Below are 25,953 nucleotides of genomic sequence, written 5' to 3' on the forward strand. Positions count from 1 at the left end.
CTTGAATCCATCTTTGGGTTCCACCGGGCTTCCTCTTCTTCGCCAGCGGTATCTTCCTGAAGTCCTCTATTGAGTTTGACGGCGGTTTCCAACGCCACCTCGCACCTATGCACCCGGCTTCCCTGGTGTAGGTATCCTGGTTTCCCCAGTATTGGAACTTTCATAGATTCCCATGCTTTGTGTCATTCCCCCATCGTCGGATTGGGAGCCACGGTAAAAAGAAAATACCATAGCAGTAGGTACAAAAGAGAAACTTAGGCCTAGGCCTCATCTCATTTTGTAGCATATCCACCTCTTTTTGTAAAAGAGACCAAAAATGTTGCAACAACCAATCAGAATAGCCTCAGCCCATAGAACCCTCCTGAGAGAGCCTCAGAGCCTCTGATTTTCTACTGCACGTTGTGCTAAGGGAATCTCCTCTGAGCTCTGCTCAGTATTTCTTTCTGCAACTCAAATTTAAACCTTTTTCTTCAAATGTCGGATAAAGAGAAGAAGGCCTTGTTCAAGACTTGTGCTACCTGCTCAAAGAAGAGGCTATATGTGGAAGACAAGCACAAATATTGTATTTATTGCTTTTACCCAGACCACAAAGCCACTGAGTGCAAGATCTGCAGGCCCTTCTCCACTAAAACATTGAGGGACAGAGAAGGAAGACTTCTGACCTGGCTGCAGAAAGTGAAGTCCAGAAAGGAGGTTGTTTCCAGCGACAGTGAGGATTCCTCCTCCTCTTCCTCCTCGGGAAGATCTAAAAAGAGGGGTAGGTCGTCCCCTTCAACATCTACTGAACCTCCTTCTAAGGCCTCTCAAAAGACCTCTCATAGGTCTAGTAGGTCTAGTCCCCAAAAATCTCCTCACCGAGGTGTAAAGGAGAAAGGGGGATTGGCGTCTGAGGTGATTTAGAGTCAGAAGAGGTCTCAAGGGCCTTCTGTTGTCTCTCCACCGCCTGGGAAAACAAAAGGTTTTAAGAAACCTGTTCCCCTACCTCAGGAATCGAAATCTGAGACGAAAACCCTCTCGTCGACGGTGGCTTCTTCAGGTACGTCGACGACAACGGTGAAAATACATCTGACGCCCATTTCTACCTCGTCGACGGGACCGTCGACGACGGCGTCGACGACGACAGCCTCAACAACGACTTTGTTGACGACCGAAATTAAATTCTCTTCATCGTCGATGAGATTGGTATCTTCAACGATGACACCGACGGTGGTGTCGATGACGACAAAGACTACGTCGACGACGACGATGGCGATGATGACGCCTACATTTATATTGACGACGAGCTCGTCGACGATGCCGTCGACGAATTCTCCACCGTCGACGATGACTCTCACCCCGACGATGACACTCTTGTCGACTACGACTCCGTCACCAGCACAGTCGACGACGACCCCGTCGACGGTGGCCCCGTTGACGATACAAAAAGTGAAAATTTCGATAGAAGACACCAAATTACACCGGATATGACATCCCCACGGAGGGTAACGCCTTTTTCCCCGGCCTTACTTGATGAGGACGATTCAGAGGATGATGATGATGATGGCCCATATGGAGATGCTTACAGCCCATCTCAGCTCTGGGTAAAATACCAGGATTCTGACTCAGATAGCTATTACGAAGAACAGCGTCAGCCTCCTCTTAGGGAGAGAATACAAGAACAGTCTCTACATGGTATGATCTCTATGCACTCCTCTTTGATAAATGTCCTGCAAGCCAGGTTAAAGGTTTACAAGAGAAGATTTCCTTCCCAACCCTCCGAATCCATACAGCCACCTCCTCCACCACTGCCTCCTTCCTCTTCAGTTACTAAGTTTCAGCCAAGGGTACAGGAACCGGCAGAAGAGAGACAGGGCATCGCTTCAGGTCAAGTGTGTGCTGATAATGATGATGATTCCTCTGATGATGGACAAGATATAATAGACGTTCCAAACCCAGGTAGGGAGTGGGATGATTACATTATTCCAGAGCCACCCTTTCCTTCACCGGATCCGATAGATTCACCTCCAGTTGACATTGGATGTTTCCATAACCTGATGGAGAGAGCTTCTAAAAGGTTTGGCCTTCAAGTTACAACGGTTCAATCGGACTGCTTCCTCTATGATTTTAAAGAACCATACAGGAAATCCATCCGCTCTATTCCCATTGTAGGGCATGTGTGGTGTGAAGGTCATGCAGTCTCCAGCAACCGTTATTCCGGTTCTACCGCGGCTGGAGAAGAAGGACAAGGCCCCTGATGGTACTCCCGCTTGCCTGGTTGGCCAACCAAGGCCGGACTCTGTGATCTCCCAGGCTGCACAAAGGAAGTCGAAGAATCCATCAGCTCCTCTGGCTTCCCCACCGGATAGAGAGGGTAGACGCCTGGACAATGTGGGCAAAAGGTTTTCGTCAATGTCAAGTCTACTAGTTCGTGCCTTCAATGCACTTGCAATTTTGGGACGATATAATCGCCAAATGTGGTGCGATATGTCCCTGTTTGTGGATCAGCTACCGGAGAGTGCTAAGGCGGAGGCAAGGAAGATTTTTAGAGGAAGGGGCGCGATCTTGCTCGGAATTAATTGACTGTGCCATGGACATCGCCACTACTGCTTTTTGTGCCTTGGCTGGTTCGGCTGTCCTAAGAAGACAAGGCAGGCTTCGGGCTACCTGGTTTTGCCCTGAGGTTCAAAACAAGATTTTAGACTTGCGCTTTGATGGTGATATGCTTTTTTAGGCAGCATATAGATGATGCCTTACAAGATATCAAGAAGGATACTGAGACACCAAGTCCTTAGGCACTCTACATTACCGTAAGGTACCATTCTGTGGAGCAAAAGGCAAGAGTTTTTCCAACCACAGAGGAGGATATCAACAACAATACTCCTCATATGCCCAATCGTCACAGACCTACAAGCCACAGTATTCCCAAAGACAAAGCCAATCATCTTTCTCTCGCCAACCAACAAGAGGTCGACAGGGTCGCCAGGGGAGAGATTCATCTAAACGACAATAGCGGCCTCTTGGCTCTTTCTACTGTTCCTCCCCCTTCGGTAACATCAGTGGGGGGCAGGATTTCTCATTGCCTACGCAGCTGGAGAATCATTACATCAGACCGGTGGGTCCTAAACATCATCCGGTTTGGCCACATGTTGGAATTTCAACAGCTTCCACCATCCAGAGCTCCCCGCGCCACTGAGTCAAAACATCTGCGACTTCTGCGTCTCGAAGCCCATCAATTATTCATCAAAGGGGCTATAGAACCTTTGCCTCACTCTCAAAGAGCAGAGGGATTCTACTCCAGGTTCTTCCTGGTTCGCAAGACGGAGGAGAAGTGGCGTCCAATATTAGACCTAAGGGAGCTCAACACCTATCTCATAAAACTGCCATTCATAATGATATCCCTTCAGGATATTCTACGTCTTCTCAATCCAGGAGACTACATGGCAACTCTGGATTTAGAAGACGCATATTTCCATGTACCTGATCCATCCTGCTCACAGGCGATTCTTACGCTTCACAGTAGCGAAGAGACACTTTCAATTCAAGGTACTTCCTTTTGGTCTCAGGTGCGCCCCACGGATATTTACAAAGGTCTTAGCCCCGATGGCGGCATTTCTCAGAAGACAATCTCTAGAGGTCTTTCCCTACCTAGACTATTGGTTTATAAAGGCTCCATCCTTTCAAGCAGCTTCAACAGCTGCATTCAACTTTTAAATCAACTGGGTCTACAACTCAACAAGTCCAAATCTGTCCGCCCATCCGGGTCGGTCAGATTTCTAGGTTCCATTTTGGATACAATTGCAGCAAAGCCTTCCCTTCGGAGGAAAGACAGAAAAGACTCATTCTCTCAGCTCGTCTCTTGAAAAAGAAGAGATCTCTGCGGGTCCGGCTGTACAAGTCGCTCCTAGGATCGATTTCATCTTGCATACCATTAATTCTGCACTTCAGGATACGGATGCGTCCACTGCAGGAACACCAAGCAGTGGTGTCTAGCGGAAGGCTCATTCGATGACAAGATAACGGTGACGCCAATAATGAGAGGGCAAGCGGTTGGTGGACGATAAGAGACAATAACTCAAAGGGTCTCACTTTCACGATCGCTCCAGCTCCCATGGTTCTCACCACAGACGATTCACTAAAAGGCTGGGGAGCAGTGTTGCAGGATTTACATGTGAGCGGTCATTGGATGCCCGAGCGGGGATATTCTCAGGCGCCATATTGGTTGGGGTCAGAGGCTCTAGCAGCCGGAAACCCGCGCTTGGAGAGCTTATAAAAGCAGCTCTTAGATCACGCTCTTTAGACCTTTTCCTGCCATCACGCGCATTACTATAGACTACTATAGATTTTAACCTGCACTCAGTTCGTTAGTTTTAAATTTGCGTCGCCGTATTTGCGCTGCTGCTTCTGTTGTGGTTTTTGCTGGGCGCTTGCTACTGCTGTCACTCGGGGCTTAGACAGGCTTACCTGCATATAAATTGTGCCCTCACAAGCCGCTCTTTGTGGGACTTAGTTAGTTGGGTCCCTGGTCCTGGTGATCCGTCCGCCATCTTGGGTAGGTACTGACGCTCGGGGATATTCTCAGGCACCATATTGGTTGGGGTCAGAGGCTCTAGCAGCCGGAAGCCCGCGCGGTGTAATAGTATAATTGAGATGTGTAGGCAGACGCGCAGCGGGTGCGCGCAGTGGAAGCGCCGTAGATGCGCCGGAGGTGCGCCAGAGGTAAGCCCGTTTGCGCCCGTTCGCGTCCCGGGCGCCTCTGGCGCACCTGCCCCTCCTTACCCGGCTGATTCCTGCCCTGCTTCCACTGAGGACTTGGAGCCTGAGGCTGGTGGGGAGAACTGTTTGCCCATCCCCACCCCGCACAAGACTTTGTTTTGCGGCCTGTTGAATGCTCGCTCTTTGATAAAGCACCATGCTGAGATTGCACTATTAATAGAATCGTCACAGCTGGATATACTGTTCGTGACTGAAACGTGGGCCACGAAGGACTGTGGCATGGAACTGGGCTGGGCTTGCCCGCCAGGCTATCTGATAAGGCACACCCCCCGTACCTCGGGTAGGGGTGGTGGGGTAGGTTACATCTTCAGAGACTCTATCTCCTTGACCGAATTGGTGGTTAAAGAGGTAGCAGGGTTTGAGCTTATGGGCTTTTCCATCGTGGCTCAGGGAGGTACTCTGGTAGCAGGCCTCTTATGCTACAGACCGCCCTCTCTGCCCACAACTGCCCTTCAATCCCTGATCGACTTGGTCTACGACCTTTCTAACTCTCATACCAATTTCCTATTACTGGGTGACTTTAACCTGTGGCCTTCGGGTCCTCATGACCTGGCTTTTCGAGAACTGTGTCAAGCCTGCAGCAATATCCAACTTGCTCAATTGGTCCGGGTACCCACCCATGATAGGGGACATACACTAGATTTGGTATTTGCTGATAAAAACTTAGTTGTGGTAGAAAAGGTCGTGGATCAGGGTTGGACTGATCATTCATTGATTGTTATGTCCCTTCTCTTGCCTGCCCCGTGGAGACCTAACAAACCGGCCAGCAGGAAGCTGAATCGGCAATGAAACCGCCTCCTTAGGGAGCCGATTCGACCCGCACTGCTACCGGGAATTTTTCAGGTGGAGGAGAGCGTGGACAAGAGCTATGCATCTCTCTGTCGGCATATTGTATCATCTCTTGATGATCTGGCCCCTTTGCGTAAGGTGAGAGACAGGCCTAGAGGCCTAAATGCCTGGTTCAGTGAAGAGCTTGGACAGTTTAAACTTCGCTGTAAACAGGCGGAGCGTACATGGAGGAGAGGATACAGGGAGCAGGATAAGACGGCTTACAAAGCAGCCCTGCATGAATACAAGGCCCAGTTAAGAATCGCAAAAGCTAAGTTCTTGGAAGACACTCTGGCGAAGGCCCCTAACAAATCTCAGACTCTGTTCAGACTGGTTAAGACTTTGTCTGACCCGCCATGTACGGCGTCTACTATCCCAGCCTCGCAGGCATTGTGCGACTCGCTGGCCCTTGCATTTGAGGAGAAAATCAGGACTATCCTGACTGGACTCAAAAGATCTGAACAGTCTGTAACACCTGCAGTCTCTCTTTCGGATTCCCCTGACAATCTGGGATCCGAATGGGCGTCTAGCAAGGAAGGTCTGACTAAGTTGTCCAGTTTCCCTGTTCCCTCGTTAGAGGAATTTGTTATCCTGGCAAGTAGTGTATCGTCAGGATCACCGCTTGATCCAATGCCTCATAAGATCTGGAAGGCCTTTCAAGATGAGCTTTTCCCTCCGTTGCACTCCATCTGCTGTCAATCATTGACCACAGCGACAGTCCCAGACAGCTGGAAGATGGCAATTGTAACACCTCTGTTGAAAAAGGCTTCTTTGGACCCTCTCTGTTCGGCTAATTACAGGCCGATTTCGCTACTACCATTCGCAATAAAAATTCTCGAGAGATGGGTCACAAGAGCTTTATCCAACTTCCTGGAAACAAATCTTCGTCTGGATGCTGCACAATTTGGCTTTAGGCCAGCTCACGGCACCGAGACGGCCTTGGTCACCGTGTTGGATGATCTGCGAACACGAGTCGACAAGGGCAAGTCTGCATTTCTGGTGCTACTTGACATGTCGGCCGCGTTCGACACGGTGGACCATGAAGTATTACTTGGCCGTCTTCGGAATGCGGGAGTGAGTGGTCTGGCCCTAGACTGGCTCACTTCTTATTTGGACAACAGACAACAAGCCGTGGCATTACCACCATTCCGATCAGCCACTCGGCAGGTGAAACAGGGAGTCCCTCAAGGATCGGCGATTAGTCCGATCCTATTCAATATATATCTCCGTCCCCTGGTAGCACTCATAAAGTCATTCGGCATATCAGTCATCAATTATGCCGATGACACTCAGTTGATTTTTTCATTTGAGGGATCGGAGACTATCTCAAGGGATGCCTTTCACCGTTGTATGGCAGCAACAGCAGCATGGCTGCGAGCCAATGCGTTGCAATTTAATGGGTCAAAAACAGAGGTACTCTACTGCTCCTTGGACCGAACTCCCCGTACACTACCGGCCGATTTTTGGCCAGCGTCCATCCCGGGTTCGGTGGAGGCGGCAGAATCAGCTCGCAATTTGGGAGTTCTATTTGAACCCAATTTGCAGCTTGATGCTTCCGTAAACAGGACGGCAGCGACGTGTATGGGTTTGCTCCGTGCTCTACGGAAAATCTTGCCACTTCTTCTTCGGGGCTCCGGAGCTGAGGTAGTGCGTAGTTCCATCCTCAGTAGGTTAGACTACTGCAACGCACTACTTCTGGGTGCCCCGAAGACTCTGGTCCTAAAGCTCCAAAGGATCCAGAATATGGCCGCCAAATTGGCCTTGTCCCGACCGCGGTCTGCCTCTTCATCGGCAGCTCTGGCCGATTTGCATTGGCTCCCAGTCCAGCAGAGAATCGCATTTAAAGCTCTATGTCTTGTTTTTAGGGCCCTGCATGGACTGGGACCAATACGTCTTCAGAATCTCTTCTTCTGGTATCAGGCAGCCAGACCTCTAAGATCGTCTTCGGCGTTCCTGGTAAAAGTCCCTAAAATAAATAGAGTGAGAATGGGTGGTCGTGCCTTTAGTTTTACGGCCGCCACGTTGTGGAATACTCTTCCTCTGGCATTGAGGAGCTGCCATGATCTGCCTACTTTTAAAAAGGACCTTAAGACTTACCTGTTCCCCAGAGTAATGTAGCTTATGTAACAGATGTTTGGATAGGTCTCAGCGCCAGGATACCCTTTGGGTGACAGCCGCGCTCAACAAGCAATAAATACATACATACAGTTCCAGATCAATCTGCTAGAACTCAAGGCCATTCATTTAGCTTTGCAAGCTTTCCTTCCAAGGATTCGGAATACCACGGTGCTGGTCCGTATGGACAACAGGACGGCCATGCATTATATAAACAAACAGGGAGGGACAAGATCCCGAGTCCTTTCAAGGGAAGCCCAAGAAATATGGGATTGGGCAATTCTCCACAGGATTTCTCTCTCAGCGGAACACCTGCCAGGTACACTCAACACAACAGCGGATGCCTTAAGTCGTCTAAGATCAAGTTGTCACGATGGGAACTAGATCAGGGCACCCTCGACGAGGTCTTCTCCTGTTGGGGCTCTCCAACCATAGACCTGTTTGCGACTCCAAAGAACAAGAAATGCCAATTCTACGCAAGGAGGGATCAACATCAAGATTCACTGGGGAATGCTCTTTCGATAGCCTGGTCCGGTGCATTTGTTTACGCCTTTCCTCCAATACCCCTGATTCCAAGGTTGATCATGAAACTCAAGGCGGAACCTTGCAGAATGATCCTGATCGCACCAGCGTGGGCTCACCAGTTCTGGTTCACGGAGCTTCTTCTACTCTCTCAGGAACAGCCAATTCACCTGCGGCCCATTCCATCTCTACTGACAATGTCTCAAGGTCAAGTGTTACATCCAGATCTGGGCTCACTCCAATTGACAGCGTGGCTCCTGAGCACAGAGAATTCCAGAATTTGAACTTCACTAGAGAGTGTAAGGAGATACTATTTCAAGCCCGTGCACCAAGTACGAATAAGACTTACCATGCTAAATGGAAACGTTTCTGCGTATGGTGCCAGCTGCAGAATCTCCATCCGTACACTTCAGCTCCTCACCAGATTTTGCCTTACATTATTTCTCTAGCTAAGTCAGGTCTGGCCCATTCCTCCATCAAGGTGCACCTGGCTTCTATCTCTAGATTCAGGCGGACGTCCTCAGGTTCTTCTCTTTGGTCTGCGAGAATTATCAAACAATTCCTAAAGGGCCTTTTCAGGGTTTTTCCTCCAGTACGGCCTCCAGTCTGGCAACTCAATTTAGTTCTGGCTCAGCTCATGTGAACCCAATTTGAGCCTATTCACAGGGCAGAGCTTACATTCATGAAAGTAGCTCTTCTTTTAGCCTTAACGCCAGCGAGAAGGATAGGTGAGCTCCAAGCTCTCACTATTGTGGAACCTTTTATGCAGTTCAAGAAAGGCACTCTGATTCTCAGAGCAAATCCAAAATTCATTCCAAAGGTCCCATCCGATTTCCATTTGAATGAGCCGGTGGTTTTGAAATCTTTTTTCCCTCGACCATCTTCACCAGTAGAAAGGTCATTACATTCCTTGGATGTCCAAAGATGTTTGAAATTCTATCTGGAACGCACAAAAAGCTTCAGGAAATCTTCCCAGCTCTTTGTTTCCTATAGTGCTCCGAGGAAGAGGTTTCTACTTTCAAAACAAGGCATTTCTCGTTGGTTTTCCAATGCAATTCACTTTTGTCATCAAGAAGCGGGCAAGCCGCTGGAAAGACGTGTTCGGGCTCATTCGACCAGATCAGACTCATCATCTGTGGCTCTATTCGCTGGGGTCCCGATCAGAGACATTTGTAGAGCAGCTACCTGGAGCAGACCATTCACGAAGCATTACTGCTTTGACTCTTCAATGAGAAGCGAAGCTGCAGTTGGACAAGCAGTCTTGAGAAATCTTTTTCAATGAGAGGTGAGCTTTCCCTACAATCCCTTCCTCCTGTATTGCACATTTTGTATCACATACTGTTTTCCTTTTCTATGGTGGCATGTTATGTTTGCTTCCTATGATAACCTGTATAATAGGATGTATTGATACTCATGTAACAAAATGTGCTGTTATTGCTTGCTGCTAGTTACTCTGATACAAAGCATGGGAATCTATGAAAGTTCCAATACTGGGGCAAGAAAACAAGTTACTTACTTGTAACTTTGATTCCCCAGTATTGGTAACTTTCATAGATTCCCATGCGCCCACCCTCCTGCCCTGGGAAAAGCTCAGCCTTCTACAGATGTGTTACTGTTGCACAACGGCTACGAAAATCTGAGGCTCTGAGGCTCTCTCAGGAGGGTTCTATGGGGTGAGGCTATTCTGATTGGTTGTTGCAACTTTTTTGGTCTCTTTTACAAAAAGAGGTGGATATGCTACAAAATGAGATGAGGCCTAGGCCTAGGTTTCTCTTTTGTACCTACTGCTATGGTATTTTCTTTTTACTGAGGCTCCCAATCCGAAGACGGGGGAATGATACAAAGCATGGGAATCTATGAAAGTTTCCCATACTGGGGAACTAAAGTTACAGGTAAGTAACTTGTTTTCTTCCTGGGGTATTTGTGGGCGGGTTGGCTCTCTAACTTTCTGTCTTCCACTGGGTTTCTTCAAGTACCATTGGGAAGAGTCCTTCTTCTTCAAAATTGCAACCCCAACTTACCTATTGACTTGAATTGAGCACACGTTCGTGTTCCCACTCTGCATATGGCCTGCGTGGGGTTCATGGTTACTTACCTCGGGTGGTCCTTGGGTCCCCAGCATTTCTACGTCTTTTGGGTACAGCCTTGACTCTAGTCGCGATTCACATCCCTCTAGTTTAGTATATGGTTTGATCTCCCCGTGGCGACCACTGTGTATTCGTGCTACTTACCTGTTTTATTTGTAAAGTATTGTGTGCATTGTGTATATCTCCGGGTAGGAGATATTTGTATGTGTTAGTGAGTGTCACAAAATAAATAAATAATTTTACAAATACACAGAGTGTTTTTTTTTCACTTAATCTATACCAGTAAGATTATGTTCTGGTAACTCAAGCTGCTTTACACTCCTTCTGGACACACAGCTACCACTTAAAGAGCTTTCTAAGGTTATCTAAGACCACTAAAATTACCATAAGGGTTGTCTGGATTCGTGCAAGGTGCTACAGTTACATACGTGAGCACCATATACTAAGCCAGCCTCCTACACTGCTACAATGCACCGGATAGGAAATCAAGCAGTTAAAAATCACCTGAATATTAAGAAACGCTACACGGCAGCTATTGTGACCCAGATTACTTGTATCAGGAATGATTATCAAGGAGCAGTGTGTAAGATCCTTCTCAGCACGGAGCCGTGTGAAGTGCTGACAGCAGCGAGGTCCCAAATATCTGTAAGGACTAACAGAGGAGTAAATGAATCAAGCTTGCTGGGGCGTAGTTACACACAAAGACACCAGGAGAGTTTGCATGTGAAATGGTACCTTCAGGCTGGTCCAAGGTAGTCTATGACAGTCAGGATGGGGCAGGAAAAAAGCTGAACGGTCCAACGGGAGTCCGAGTGATGGCATGTCAGGAGACCTCACTTATTGTAGCCAAAGTATGTTAAAACGAAGTAGGATGGCTTAGACATGTCTTGTAGATGGTATAAGTAGATTTATTCTTGTAGTAATCTACAGGTTCTCAGTTACAAGAAGATCCATAGTAATATCTGGTAATCTCTGGTAAAGCCAAGGAATGCCCCACCAGGAGCAAGGCCCTCTCTGCTCAGCCCATCACACCAACTGATTCTCCACTCAATACAAACCAACCCCAACATTCCAAGTGACCTCACCACAGGCTGAGCAGACAGGCAGAGAACCACAGTGGAGAGACTGCATTAGTAAATAGCACATTACAACAAAGTACTATAATTTGAATGCATGGTGTGTGACACCTCGAAAAGGCTCTTAAACTCGTTGGCGCCATATTAGTGTAGGTTGTGGAGAGTCATGGGGAGTTCACCCATGTAAGTCATGGTAGGTTGGAAGCTATCATGTAGTCATCATGTGGTGCATCCGAAGTAGTGGCGGCAGTACTAACTGGAAAGATCTTCTTTACAGCAAGGAGGCACCAAGCAAAGTAACTCTAAAAGCAGTGTTAAAGAGAGAGGAAGGGTTGGGGTTAGAAAGATATCCTGGAGTGTTATTTGTGCTGTCATTATGAAGGCGCATAGCGCAACAGAAAAGAGGCCAATCACAACTGACTAAATGAGGCTGTTGTACAAATAATAGTGTGCCGTGCAAATTGTGGAAACAGGTTGGTATAAGGCTTATGATCAACGGTGGCTCATACCGAATGGCATGTGTAAATATAATATTAAACTGTATGTTAGTGGGTACCAAAAAGGGGAAGAAACTGTAGGTAACTCAGCTGGTCAGGATCCAGGGAGAGAAGGGAGAGCCATGGTCTCATGAAGACTTAGTGGGTGTGGTGGGAGGCAGGGTTATTAAGGACATGCATGTGAAGCCAGGCTCATGGACTGACTCAAACCGCTGCGTCTGCCTAGACCGCTTCAGCACCAGGCAAGCCACGCATCAAGAGAGGGATTGTGAGGCTGAGGCAGTCACTGCCCACACAAAAGTAATTTAAAATATCAGTGAGTTGACACAGTGACACTTACTGGTCTGTCTCCTCTAGCTAGCACCGTGAATGAGCAGACTAGCCCAACAATGACAGACTTTCTATGGATCGGGCAGTGCACGGGCCGCGGACAGTCCAGTATTCTTGACACTACATGGACTGCAGAGAGTGCAGGCTCAGTTGAGACACCACTTAGGTGGTGGCCGGATTGGGGTGGTATACCATTACGCTGCATGGTTCGAGCAGTGGAGGAAGCTGCCTGGGCTGTTTGAATCTTGTACACAGCACTTCAATACCCACCCACTCACACACAGCTGCCTGTAGATGTGTCTCTCTGTGACACATGACTCTGTCCTCCTTGTGTCATTGGGAAAAATCAGTCTGTGTCCTCAGTGCTGATGCCACGCCTGGTGAATGGGTTACATTGGAGCCTAAGAAAGAGCGAGCTAAGTTGGGCCAGCCCCTAAGCCTACCGCGGTTACACTAGATTGCACATATAGTTGGTCTGGTCTTATTTTTCGAAAATTCTACAGAGGTGGGGGGAGTAAAGAGAGTCATTAAAAAAATGAACGGCCTATGGGCCTTATGAATGATTTTTCTTCATGCATTAAGTAGTGAGTAGTGATATATTTCTTAAAATAGGTGAGAACACTGTGAAGTATAATGTATGACAAATTACACAATACACAGAACGAGGAACATACACACACTACCCTGGTGGGTCTATTGACATTTGTTTATTACATAAATGAGAAAAGTTCTATTGGGCCTCATGAGTCCAACCTGGGGAAGGAGGAACACCTGCATTCAGACCCTTTAGGTTAAGGAACAGAGTTTCCCTCGAGAAGTTAGATGCAGCAGGAGAGATTCTTCCACAGTCATGGGTGGTTCAAGAGAATCAGGCAGATTACTAACACTTACTTCATCAAGGCTATTCCCTCACTGGGAAGAGACCCATTTGCCCGAGGCTCCGGTGATGCCAGAGGGACATGGCGGGTAGCTTCATATACGTGCCAGGCGTGATGCCGTCGGTATCCTTGCGGTGCTTTCCGGTAAGACCACTAACCTGCTCTGGAAGAGTAATACTCCCTGATTATAGATGTACGCGCATTCGGCCTGGGGGCGTCTTCTTGGCGGTTGTCAATAAAGCCGCTAAACTACTCGTAGAGAGTAATACTAATTTCCTGTTGTTAGAGGTGCACCCAAGGTGCGTGTTATAGATATTGAATCATTACGATACATGCCAAGGGTGGTCATAACTCAGAGAAAATAAATTAAAAGACATGTGAGTAAAATAAAAGAAAATTAAAAAACACGCCGGGCTGGGCACTTGGCAGATGTGCCCAGGTTCACAAAAGCACTATGCATATTTGTGATAATGAGGAGAAAACTGTTGGGAAAAGAGCTTTCTGCACGGTGCCATGAGTGTATGAGAAGAGAAATTGGAATATTCTCAAAACAGTGCTAATATTGCACACTGGTCCACGCGCCAGGCGGTGGAAGTAGGTTCACTCTGCGATATTAGCACACAATGTTGTTGGTGTCTTACTGGAATGGGATCGAGATGTCTACTTAATTTGGGGGTACAGGTTGGGTTGATCCCAGAGGCTCTATGGTAAGGCATTGCAGCTCTTCAAGTACTATTGAGAAGGTCACAATAATGCAAGGGGTGGATTCAATCCCTGGAAGATCATACAAAGTGGCCCCATGGGATATTCGAGTTCAACCCCTCTTTATGTTACTTCAATATATGACCAAACGTTGGTCTTTTTCGATCAATTGGGATTCGTAGTTCACTTGCGCGATTATTGTCCACCGTAGATCATTAGTTGTGTGATGTTATTTTATGTAGTGGGTGGCCATTTTGGTAGTTGCTCTTTGGCATCTGATATTGCTCTGATACTCACAGATTCTGGTTTCGAGTTTTCTTGACGTCATACCTATATAATGTAGGTTACAAGGGCAGGTGATCATATAGATCACGTGTTCAGTGTTACAGTTGGTGAATCTTCTAAAGCCCCATGTTGTGTTGTTGTTAAAGGTGATAGTTTTTTTGGTTTGTGTCAGGTGACACACACTGCAGTTACGACATGGGTGGTATCCACAGATGGGAGCAATGAAGCTTTGTCCAGTCACCCTGTCTCTGGGGACGTGTGGTTGTGCAAGTACCAGCATGTATCTGAGGTTACGACCTCGCCTTTCGGAGAACATTGGTTTAGGTAACGGTGTGCCATTGCCATCTAGAACCCTCCAATGTTTGTTGATAATCTTGTTCACTGCGTTGGATGCACAGTTATAAGTGGTAATACAAATTGGGCTAACCTCCTTTTCTTTCAGTGTAGGGGGTTCTAAAGGGGTGTCCCTTACTTAGCCCTCTTCATCGCTTTATTCACGATGCTGAGCGGATATTTGCGTGCCCTTAGCTTGGAAGCCAGATCTGTAGCTTGTGACTTGTAATTTTTGAGTTCTGAACAGTTGCATCTCACTCTTAAGAATTGTCAGAGAGGTAAGTTTTCTCTCAGGTGTCCAGGGTGGAAACTATCAAAGCTGAGTAGACCGTTTCTGGCTGTGGCTTTGAAAAGTGAAGTGTTTTTTAGGCCCCCTTCATGTGGCTAAATGTTCAAATCTAGGAAGACCATGTACATTCTGGAAATGTTGTGTGTAAATTTCAGGAACTCATTCTGCCCATTCAGCCATTGTAAAAAATCATTGGCTGTGCCTTCATCCCCATTCCATATGACCAGAATGCTGTTCATGTATCTTTTCCAAAGGCTGATGTTGGCAAGTTACGGAATTTGTACTGCTAAGATCTTTTGCTTTTCGAGGTGGTGTACATACAATTCAGCCACATTTGGAGTGAATGTGCTTCCCATGCTGGTGCCATGCTTCTGTAAGTATATGGTGTCGTCAAACCTGAAGAAGTTCTCAGTTAGGGCTAGTTTGAAACTCTCAATCACTAGGTGACATGGGGTCTGATACTTCCACTCTGTTGTGAACAAAACCTATTCTAGAATGTCTTGTGTCTAGGTGTGTGGGAGGCTTGAGTAAAGGCTTTCGATGTCCAGACCAATCATTAGTTATTCCTGGGGATCAAAGGGCAAGTCTTGTAGAGTTCGTAGGACATCCTTGGTATCTTTTAGGTATGTTTCGGTGTCCTTAATGATGGGCCTCAAAAAGGCACCTGCAAACCTAGAGAGAGGTTCACAGACCGACCCTATGCCAGAGACAATGGGGCATCCGGGTGGTTGGTGTAGATTTTTATGTTTTTTGGGAATAGTATTGAATTAAGGGGTTACTGGGTGTTTGTTGGTCAAAATTCACTGTCTTGGAAACCCAATCATGGGCTAGGTCCTCCTCTACCATGCTCCCAATATGAGTTCTTATTCTCTCTGTGGCGTCTCTGGTAAGGGGTTCATAGTTTTGTGGATCACTCAGCAGGTATTCTGTCTGATACGCCACTTTGGTTTGAATAACAATGGCTCCTCTCTTAGCTGATGGTTTTATGACTGAATTGTCATTTTCCCGGGAGTTCTTTTATTGCCTGTATTTCGTCCTTAGATGTCTTGTGAAAAGTCTTGTTGTTATAAGGGTTTAGTTCCCCTATTTCTTTCAGAACAGCCTTTTCAAATGCTAAAATCTAAACTGGAATGGAGGTTGCCAGGGGGTGAATGATGACTTGTTAATGTAATGGGCCCTTTCTTCGGTGATGGATTGTGAGGGTGCAGGCCACTGAATGTCGAAATCACAATATTGATGGGACCCCCATATTGAGAACCCAATATTGAAAATAGAATATCGATAGGTAAATAAACCAAGGTTTTCTATACCTAACTCCACATATGAGCTAAATATACATTTAAGGTATGTAGATGTGGAGTTAGGAATAGGAAATCCGTGCTTTCCTCCATGCACTTACCGTTTGATATGTTGCCCCCCCCTGATATTTTGTCCTTGATATTCTTGTACCACAATATTGTTGGTGTCTTTATTCAGTAGTGCAACTGTTGTGAGATGTTACACCGCGTCCCAGATTAGGTTCCAGCTGGAGTTAGATGTCCGAGTCTCATCAGCAGGGCCGCAGTGGTCATTCTGCTACTCTGGCAAGTTTCCCGTGGGCTGCAGGCTAGGGGGCTGGTTTAAGACCTGGATGAACTGCCACGAACAAACCATGAAAGCCCCCATAGCCCCATGCTGCAGTTTGGAGCTTCTTTGAACATTTTTGTTTTGCTGATTTTGATTTGTGATCGACAAGATGCTTGTAAGCATTAAATAGGGGCAAAGTATCATAATATCATAACCCAAATGTATTTTGTCAGATATATTCTGACCTAATTAATATATACACTAATGTCACCTTATTGGAGTTAATTATAAAAAAATCTACATCCAATATTTTAATATTTTTTGAACGATATTTAGGACACAGTGGGGGTCATTAGGATGTTGGGCAGATAGCCACCGCCCGAATAGCGGTGGCGATACGACTGACATCCGTCCCCACCCGCCACCCATTCCCCCCGCCATATTACTATGGCGGGGGGGACCACGGCGGATGGAAAGACCGTCTGTAGCTTTTCCGCCCGGTTGACAAGTCGACCAGGCGGAAAAGAGTTTAATATGGTGGCGGTGTCTGCTAGACACCGCCATCCATATTATGATGGGGGCGGACACATGCCTTTTTGTGGCGGCAACACCACCACGGAAAGACATGCAGGAATCTCTTGGGGGCCCGTTGAGGCCCCCGGGGTTTCTGGGGGGTGGGGGGTGCACATGGGGGGTACCTATGGTACCCCCCTGCATTCAATGTACAATGTGGCAGGCACTGCGCGTTGCCTGTCACGTTGTGCATTGAAATGCATGATGTGCATTTTTAGAATTGCGGGGCGGTGCTTTCAGCAACGCCTGCCGCAATGTTAAATATGCGGGATACGCCCGCCAGTGTGGCAGGAGCATCCTAATGACCCCCACGGGACCCCTGCCCTCATGGCGGGCGGTCCCTTTTTACTTCGAAATGTCCGCCCGCCATCCTAATGTGCCCCAGTGTTTCTGTCACAGTATTTTTGGTTGACTGGATTCTGGAATACAATCTAAATAGCATCTATGAGTGCACAATCAGGAAGAACGTAACCAATTACCTTGGATATGTTTGTGTTTGTTGCTCAAATTCTGATTTGGAAGCTTTGCACGCGCTACAGGTGACAATGTCTTTTCTTGTATCCAATCATAGCGCCGGAGAAGAGCCCTTGAAGAGGTCATACAGCTGCATCGGTTTTACGGCTCGTGTTGCGAGTTCCAATCCTGGATGGACGACAAGGAGAAGGTTTTTCAGACCCTGACACCCAAATCCGATAATGTTGATGTCATCCAGCACAAGTACCAGGTACTAACAGCACTGCCATGGAAAGGGTACACGTTGGTGTGCGCGATGAGTGAGCGTGTCCCAGGGAACCTGACAAAAGTGGAAGTGAATTTCTCCACAGAGAGCAAATTGCTAGAGAAGATTCCTCCCAGAGAGCCTTATTGTGGTCTTGGAAAGTGACACACACAGGGTGACCAAATGAAAAGAAAATGTTTTGAAGGCACATAGGCTGCCATTGAAACTGTAGCCAAGGTGAGTCCCAGGCATATAGCCTTCAACCTCCCAGCCACTATGTAAATACTAGTTGAACGGAGGCAGGTTAACTCCATTCAGAAAGAAGTCTCAATATCTCCGCCAGAAGCCATGTAAACATCAGCCATGTAAAAACAGGTGTCAGCCCTCTCAGTTTGATTTTCATGTGGTCTGATGGGGAACAGTGAGGATAGTGGTGCCCGTGCCAGGTCAGAGCTGATTGTAGCGCCCGTCTCCCCTCCTGAGGGTTCCAGGAATCTACGACTATCCCCCATCGATCAATCACTCAACCGATTTCTAAAATGTACATCTACTCCAAAGAGTGCCCCGGAGCACTCAGTACTGGCAAGAGTATCTTTGGGGTTCACCTTGTGTCGAAGGGTTCTTGTGAACCCCAAGCAAAGTAATCCTAGGGATATTGCAATGGTGGTTCCGGTCCCTGAACACTAGGGAATATATGTGGACCCCCTGCAGTTCTGTGGATGCATAAACACGTGGGTGGATCCCCGCCAATTCACAGGACCGGTGGTTGCACAGTAGGTACGGGTTGGACAAGATACTGTTTGCACCATCATACTGATGTTCAACAACCCGAACCCCCCCCCACCTTCATTTTCGTACCATAGACCAGACACTCCTGCAATTGAGCACCGTTACAGTGGCGGTGGAATGGCGGGATGAGTGTGTGGTCTAGTCCTGGGCGGTGGCGGTGCCTCTTCCTGGATCTAAGAGATGGATAATATCTCTTGTTATTGTGTGTAGGAAAATGGCAGGTTTGCATGCCACTTGGTGCTAAGAATCGTTCTGCTTCCAAGTACTGCTAATAAATTCATATAAGCTAACTAAGGCAGAGGTGAAACGAAGGGATAGAATCACTGTATTTTTTGAGGTGTATGCCAGACTTAATGCTGGAACTAGTCGGAATGTTTCCATAGTTACACGATGCAGCAATCATAATATCCAATTGCACATTTTACAATATTTGTACGCACTGTATGCATTATCCACTTGCATGCCCTTCAAGGTTTCTAGAAGTGGATGTCCAACGAGGGGCAAAGCCAGAAGAGTAGCCAAAAGAAAACGCTATGCAAATTAGATGATCAACTTTGGATGTATTCAGAAGGCGCAAGGCATATCCGTTTTACGATTATTTGAGCACACAGAGGAATCCAGTGTCAGTAGTATGTTACATGAAAAAGACATTACTAAAAATGTTTTATATACTAACTTGTCCTTAGCATACACACCTGCACCGTATGCCTTGTTTACAGTACACACAAGTTAGAAGGATACAAATCAACAATATGCAGGAATCCCATATGAATATTCACGCACATATCAAAATGCTGTATTTAGGCACTCCTAGCAAAGGCATGTAGATGAGTACACAAGCTGTCAGTCTTTAATTTGGGCCGGTGGTATCCAGTGTTTGGCACTAGCACATAATTGTCAACACTGGCACTTGTGACAGTCTTCAATAAGGTGGCGCTGTCTGGCTACTGTATAGAGGACCACAACAACAAGTAATTATTTATTCAACATACATTAACGAGCATTGGCATAGCCAATAGGTCCCGCCTTTGGGACCTGCTGCATAAATAAATACATATAAGGTCCCAAAGGCGAGACCTATTGGCTATGCCAATGCTTGTTACTTTAATGGCAGCAATACATATTATACTTTATGTATATCTAGTGAACTATACTCTATAAATGACATACATGACAGACTGCCACTAAAGAGGGAATTTATCTTAACACCAAAGAACCAGGCGAGGATACTCAGTCATGGAAGATGGCACGCATCTTCACTCTGTAGGCTTCCGTCTGGTGCCCTGCAGAGCGAAAAATCTGATTAATTGGGGAATACAATAATAAATTTACAGGGTGAAACCGAGGACTCAGTGGATTTGAACTTCCATCATTATCCAAGTGCTAAACATTTTCCCACAAACGTTCGAGGACTGAAATTAGAACAGTAATGTGTCTGGTCTTAGGCTATCATAGGAAACCTATATACTATGCATCTTTTTCAGGCAAGCCGCTAGAGACTTGCTTTAGCCAATTTAGTTCTCTCCAGGGAGAGAGGTTTAAAGGGGAGGTATAAATGGATTAACATGGACTCTTGCAACTCACAGAATGACAGACTATGAAGAGAGAGGAAGGGAACTTATACACCTACTGCGCCACTTGTATTCATGCATTGTGACAGCTTCTGCTTTCAGTCTGACTCACCAGGGCTGTTTGTGAACGGAGAAGGGGGACACAACACACCAAAGTCAGGAGAAAATCAAGTAAAAAGAAAAAAGTGCCCGAGCTGAAGGAGCTGCCCAACTGAAAACTGGGCGACAACCCCTTTCAAATATATGGTAGTTGTAATGTCCGCACTACGTAGGACACTGAAAGAGTACTAACAATCAAGTAGGTCCAAATAAGTAACTAAACTGAAGGTATGACACATATACAATCTATGGACCCAATACCCCCCTTAAATTCTGTCAAAGAACAAGAAGACCGCACCTGTGGCATGTGAGCATAGCAGAAACAGCAAAAGCTCATCCGAGAACCTACTTTCAAAACGACCAAAAGAAATGGTCTGACAACCCAATGTAGAGAGCATCTGGAATCTGATACAGACTCATGAATGCAAAACTCTGAACCCAGTTTTTTAAAAAGCCAAGACCAGATACACATTATTGTTTGCATCGCATACAGTATATGATTCTGATGAGGACATCTTAAGAAAAGGGGTGGCGGGAGTGAGAGCTGCACTCCAAATATCCTGCGGGAAAGTCTCTGAAGAGCTGCGTTCAGTAGGTGATAAGAATCTCCTGCGTGGAATGCAGCAGAAGCAGCGAGCGAGTGGCCCCCACCACCCATAGGGCCATCTCCAGGCTGCTAACAATGGCACTGTGTCTGCGTGCTCCACAGACGGGCGTGCGCAAAGACAGCCAAGTCTTAGGGTCAAGGCAGGAATTTGACAATGAAAGGCCGCACAACCCCGACCATGGCAACAACTTGGTCCACACCACAGGACAAGAGACAGCTCCCTTAGGGCTACCTGTGTTGGGATTTTTTGGGGGATATCCTATTCGGACAAACAAACGCAATCCCTCTGGGGCATGAATTAGGTTTATATTGCCGTACATATGGTAGGGGGATTTACGACTGAGGCGGAAAAAAACGATCAAGAGCTAGAATAGAGCTAACACATTCACTTGAACATTATAGGCTCCCAATGCGAAGTTAAGTTTTAAAGTCGATAGAAAAGCGTTTCCTACAAAAGAGTGAATGTGTGCTGCATAGTGCTGCATTCAGCCGTACAGAGCGTGCGTTCCCGGTTTTGTGAGGCCGCCCAGGCTCTGCAGGCATCCGAGGTAATGCACTGATGACTGGGAGCGAGGGCCCTGCGCCCTGCTTATTTATGCCTGGCAGTCGAAGTCAATTTCAATTTCAATTTCAATTTGTTTGATTAAATTAAATCTTACAAAACAGCTACAACTTATACAAATATAAAATACGATGTCATGCCAAGCAAGGCCCGGGTTCCTCTTTTTGGAGCGGCTGTGAATGGTCGCGAGACTAGGACAGGAAATCCCAGAGGGCTGCTGCGGCTTGCTTCACAAATATGGCACTCACTTACTGCGACCGTAATCAACTAATTTATGTGAACCCTCCAGCCACCACCTCCAGCCTGACTCACTGCTGTTATTCCACCTGTAAAGCATTCACGCATTGGAGGCCGCTCTTACAGAGCCTGTGCCCCGCAGCTTTGGAACAAGCTCCCCCTCTCGCTGAGGAAAGCTGACAACCTCCTGTCCTTCAGGAAAGGCCTAAAGACCTGGCTTTTCAGCATCTAGTGCGCCTGTTCTACGCTCAACGTCTCTCCACAGATCTACACAGCGCCGGGACACTCTGCCTGAGTAACCGCGCGCTATACAAACCACTTGTTAACATAACATAACATGGCACCCGACCCTAAAGGCGAAGAGGCATTATTGCAAGAAAAACGTTAAAACCTCTACCGCCCAACTTGAAATCTAGAGTACACGGCTGGAGGCTGCCCCATTAACAAACAAACGCGCTCCTCGCATTTCACTTGCGAGAGCGAGCAGCACCAGGAGCGATAATTGCTACCATATGGCGCCGCGCGCTCCCGCAAGTGAATCACCACATGTGCACGCATTGCAATGGAAGGCGTGCACGTTTTTGGCTGAAAAGCCAAAGCGACGGCTAAAGGTCTTTTTGCCTATGTAGCGCAAGCACACTGCTAGGCAAGACCTAAAAAGGACTATTACCTGCACCCCAAGTCATTCTTCTAGCTTTTGAGGCCTGAAATAGTCCGAATTGACACACTTGTAGGGGTTTGATGGTTAGTAGTTGCGTTGTTACTATTATTGGCAGCATGGCAGGCACAATGTGTGGTGCAAGCTGCAGGGGCCACCTGGAGACAACCCTGGCACCTATTTGCAAATTAATCACAGCAAACTGTAGCACAGCAGCTGCGCAGTGTGGCATAGTTTACATATCTACATTCTTATCTTTGCGAGTCTGTCCCTACCTGTTTGCCCAGCACCACAATTGGTTACTAGAGCAATAAGGAATGGAAAATCACGTTTTATGGTGCCTAAGTTAGAAACTTTGCCACAGCCCCTCCTAGGTATTTTATTCTAATCTAGCTAGCTATAGGTTTTTAGGTTTAACAAGACTGCCAGTAAGCCTAGAGATAAAGAAAGATGAATTAAAACGCAAAAAGAATGAATGGGAGACGAAAAGGAGTTCAGAGGAGTGGGGAGGGGGCGCGGTGGTACTACTGTAGTAGAACACATTGAACTGTCCTGTTGGTAGTGTAGCCTGAGTCTGCCTCGGAGGACGTTTCAGCACTGTGTGTGTCACTCTTTGCAGAACTTCTTGACCGAGCTGGCCGCTGGGAAGGGCCGCCTAGAGGAGATCAACCAACTAGCCGAAGAATTTGTGAAGAGCGGCCCGCAAAGACAGGACGAGATCCGAGCTCTTCAAAAACAGATCAACCAGAGGTATGTGACACAACTTCTTCCATGAGGGCCCTAACCATTGTTAATTGTCCTGCCATCAGTGAGGGTCAAGGTGAATTAACAGCCTGCAGCCAAGACCTATACAATCTATAGAATGCTGTCTCCAGGAGCAAGACGCCAAGAGAAATCAGTTAACGACTAATTAGTTCTTTGCAACACAAATATTAGGATGTTAAAACATTTAACCCATTCAAGACAGAACGTTCTAGTATAAAATTGGAGGTACAGAAGGACAAACATTGTACTGTTGGAGAAGATGAACTTTGCCAGCCATTGTTGCATCTCTTTCCAATAATGGTATGTTCTGTGTAGATGCCTGCGAACCTCTGAGTCCCGAAAACTTGTGATAAACAGATTCAGGAGAACCAACTGGGGAGGTTGTAGGTTTGTCATCTCAACTGCTGCCAAGGAATGGAATGCACGTCCTCTTTCCATTAGAGTATCCCGGATCGCCTTCAGTTCAGGAAAAACCTTAAAACATGGCTGTTCCCTAAGTAAACTTTTCTCTCGATCTCTCCCTTGAACTTAGCGCCTTGACACCTCTGCGCAATTGTTTGCGCTGAATAAATCCTTTTAACATAGCACAAGTTCTACCACTTCATTGTTCGAAAAGATACTCAGAATATTCCCATGTTCAAATATACTTGATGCATCCTTACTAACCTAGGCTACCCGAAGGCAAGAGCTGCTTCAACCTGCCCAACAATATAGAAAAGCAATAAGGCAGTAAATGTTGAGCTTGGTGAAGAAAAGCTGCAACAGCCATTATTGATGTCTGGCGTTGGTCAAACCTTTTGATTTTATAACATTTGTTTGTTCTGACATTCACAATTTGTTCCTCACACTGCAACATTAACATGGGTCAAGAGGGCAGCACACTTTAGCCACTGATTCACTTCTTTGTGAGTGACAGCATTCTGCTCTTGTAAAAGGCATACATGATCCACATAAGGAAATAGTTGCCTGCAATACCTGAGACTACTGTGGCAATGTAGTAAATTTCTTTATTCGGCATTTCATAATAGAAATCCATAAAAGCATTTTTATACAGGTTGTACCATAAAATCAGAATACAGCAAATTTACAATTAAAACATTTTTCCAGTGCAAATTTGAGAGGTGTTGCTTAAAAAAAGATCAAATCTTTTTCATTTGATTCAGTTCATTTTGGTTAAAGCAATTTTTCTCACAGATTATTTCTATGTTTAAAAATACATTTTAAAAAGTTAACCATGTGGTAGCAGGTAATTTCGGAGTCCAAAAATTGAAGGCGCAGCATGGCAGGGCGACACTGTCTTAGGTCCCATGATTTCAGCAGTGGTACCAGCCAGATTTTGCAATGATCATGGTAATATTTACAAAACAATACTGTATGTATGGAGGTCTGTACAGATGTATCGGACAGTGGGCTAACGTTTGTTCCCAAGTGTTTCTCGTTGGGAAGGCTACTAACCGATGGAACAGATTTAATCTAAATCTGGTTTGCAGAAAACGATCAAAGATGCCAATTTCCAGCGTTAGGTAAGGCTGAATAGTGGGGACAGAATGAACCATAATTGCGTGGTGAACAGAAGATTTCCCTATTTCACTTGCGAGTCTTATTCCATCTAAGTGGTTCAGGGCCATTTCTTTTAACTCCTTCTTAGATATTTCAATGATCTTTTCCGGTGTTATGTAATAATCCTCTAGGCCTAGATCTGTAAAGAAGTTTCTAATATAGGCAAGCCATTTTATATCTCCGGAATGATCTAGTGCCATAGAGTCCACCATAATTCCTCTAGTTAGCATGTTTTTTTCTGAGGTCCAGATACGCCTCCATAATAGGAGAGGTTGGATTTTAGCCAGATCCTCAATGTAAAGTATGCCTAATTTAATATGGGATGCGTATATAGAAATTTGCCTCGGTGCAACTAGAAGAAATCTTAGAAAGAAGTTTTCTGCCACCTGTAAAGCACTGACATCGACATGCTCCCAAACCCCAGCCCCATACAGAGCTACTGCTCGGCATTTTGCATTATAAATATTCAGCATTTCCACAGGGGATTGTTTACCTAGTTTTTGTGAAAAAGCCATTAATGCGGCTATTGCACGCTTAAGGGAATGTTTTCTAGCCTCAACTGCCGCTTTCCAATTTAATTTATCTTCTATTGTAATCCCTAGGTAGGGGTACTGGGCCGTCAATTCAAGATTTTGGTTGTTAAGGGATATGTTTCTAAACCCTTTTTTCCCTTTGCCTGCCACCATTACAAAGGTCTTCTTGATGTTGATATGGAGGTCAAGGCTACCCATGAAAACCGCATACCTAGTTAACGCTTTTTGAAGCTCTCGTGGAGTACGGGCCAAGATGACAGCGTCGTCCGCATAAAGCAGAGCGGGAATAGGGCGTGATTTTACTTGGGGGAGGTCTTGAGCCCCCCTCAAAAGTTCCGTCTCCAAACCGTTTGTATATAAGGAGAATAGGAGGGGGCCAAGACACAACCCTGCCTTACTCCACGCTTTACTCCAAAAGACGCGGTCAACTCACCCCTAACACCATAGCGTACTCTTGCTGAGGCCTTGGAATATAGTTCCCTTAAAAAGTCTAGGAGAGGGGGATCCACGCCCATTTGTGATAGAACCAGCCATAGCTTGGTATGGGACACGCAATCAAAGGCTGCGGAGAGGTCAACATACACCATGTAAAGTTTATCTTTTTTTGCATGGACATATTTTCCTACAATCATTGACAGATTAAGAGCCTGCTCCATGGTACCAAACCCCTCCCGAAAGCCGAATTGTAGGTCTGACAATACCCCCCTATCCTCTGCCCATTGTTGGAGACGCTCAAGTATGACCCTACCTGCTACCTTACCCACTGAATCCAATAATGAGATTGGTCGATAGCAGGTAGGGTCTTGATGGTCTCCTTTTTTGAAGATCGGGACAATGATAGACTTGGTCCAAGATTCCAGGAACCCTTTTTTTGCCGCTGCAGTGCACACCCTAGTCAACATAGGGGCCCATAGGTCTGTATTGTGTTTGAAAATGTCCACCGGGACTCCATTTGGGCCGGAGCTTTTCCGTTTTCACTTAGATTTATGGCCGTAAGGACTTCGGAAAGGTCAAATTCTAT

At 46.3% G+C, this 25,953-nt stretch overlaps 1 protein-coding gene across 1 annotated transcript in view; it reads left to right on the plus strand.

The window, feature by feature from the left end:
• The window catches only part of SPTBN5 (spectrin beta, non-erythrocytic 5), a 2,284,272-nt gene that overhangs the window by 475,488 nt on the left and 1,782,831 nt on the right, over positions 1-25,953 (plus strand). The window contains exons 16-17 of the mRNA XM_086937224.1: positions 17,405-17,557; positions 22,694-22,824. Of these exons, the coding sequence (XP_086793350.1) occupies positions 17,405-17,557; positions 22,694-22,824 (284 nt within the window). The remainder of the gene's footprint in view (positions 1-17,404; positions 17,558-22,693; positions 22,825-25,953) is intronic.

Source organism: Lissotriton vulgaris, chromosome 9 (genome assembly GCF_964263255.1).
Source record: "Lissotriton vulgaris chromosome 9, aLisVul1.2, whole genome shotgun sequence".
Taxonomy (NCBI): domain Eukaryota; kingdom Metazoa; phylum Chordata; class Amphibia; order Caudata; family Salamandridae; genus Lissotriton; species Lissotriton vulgaris.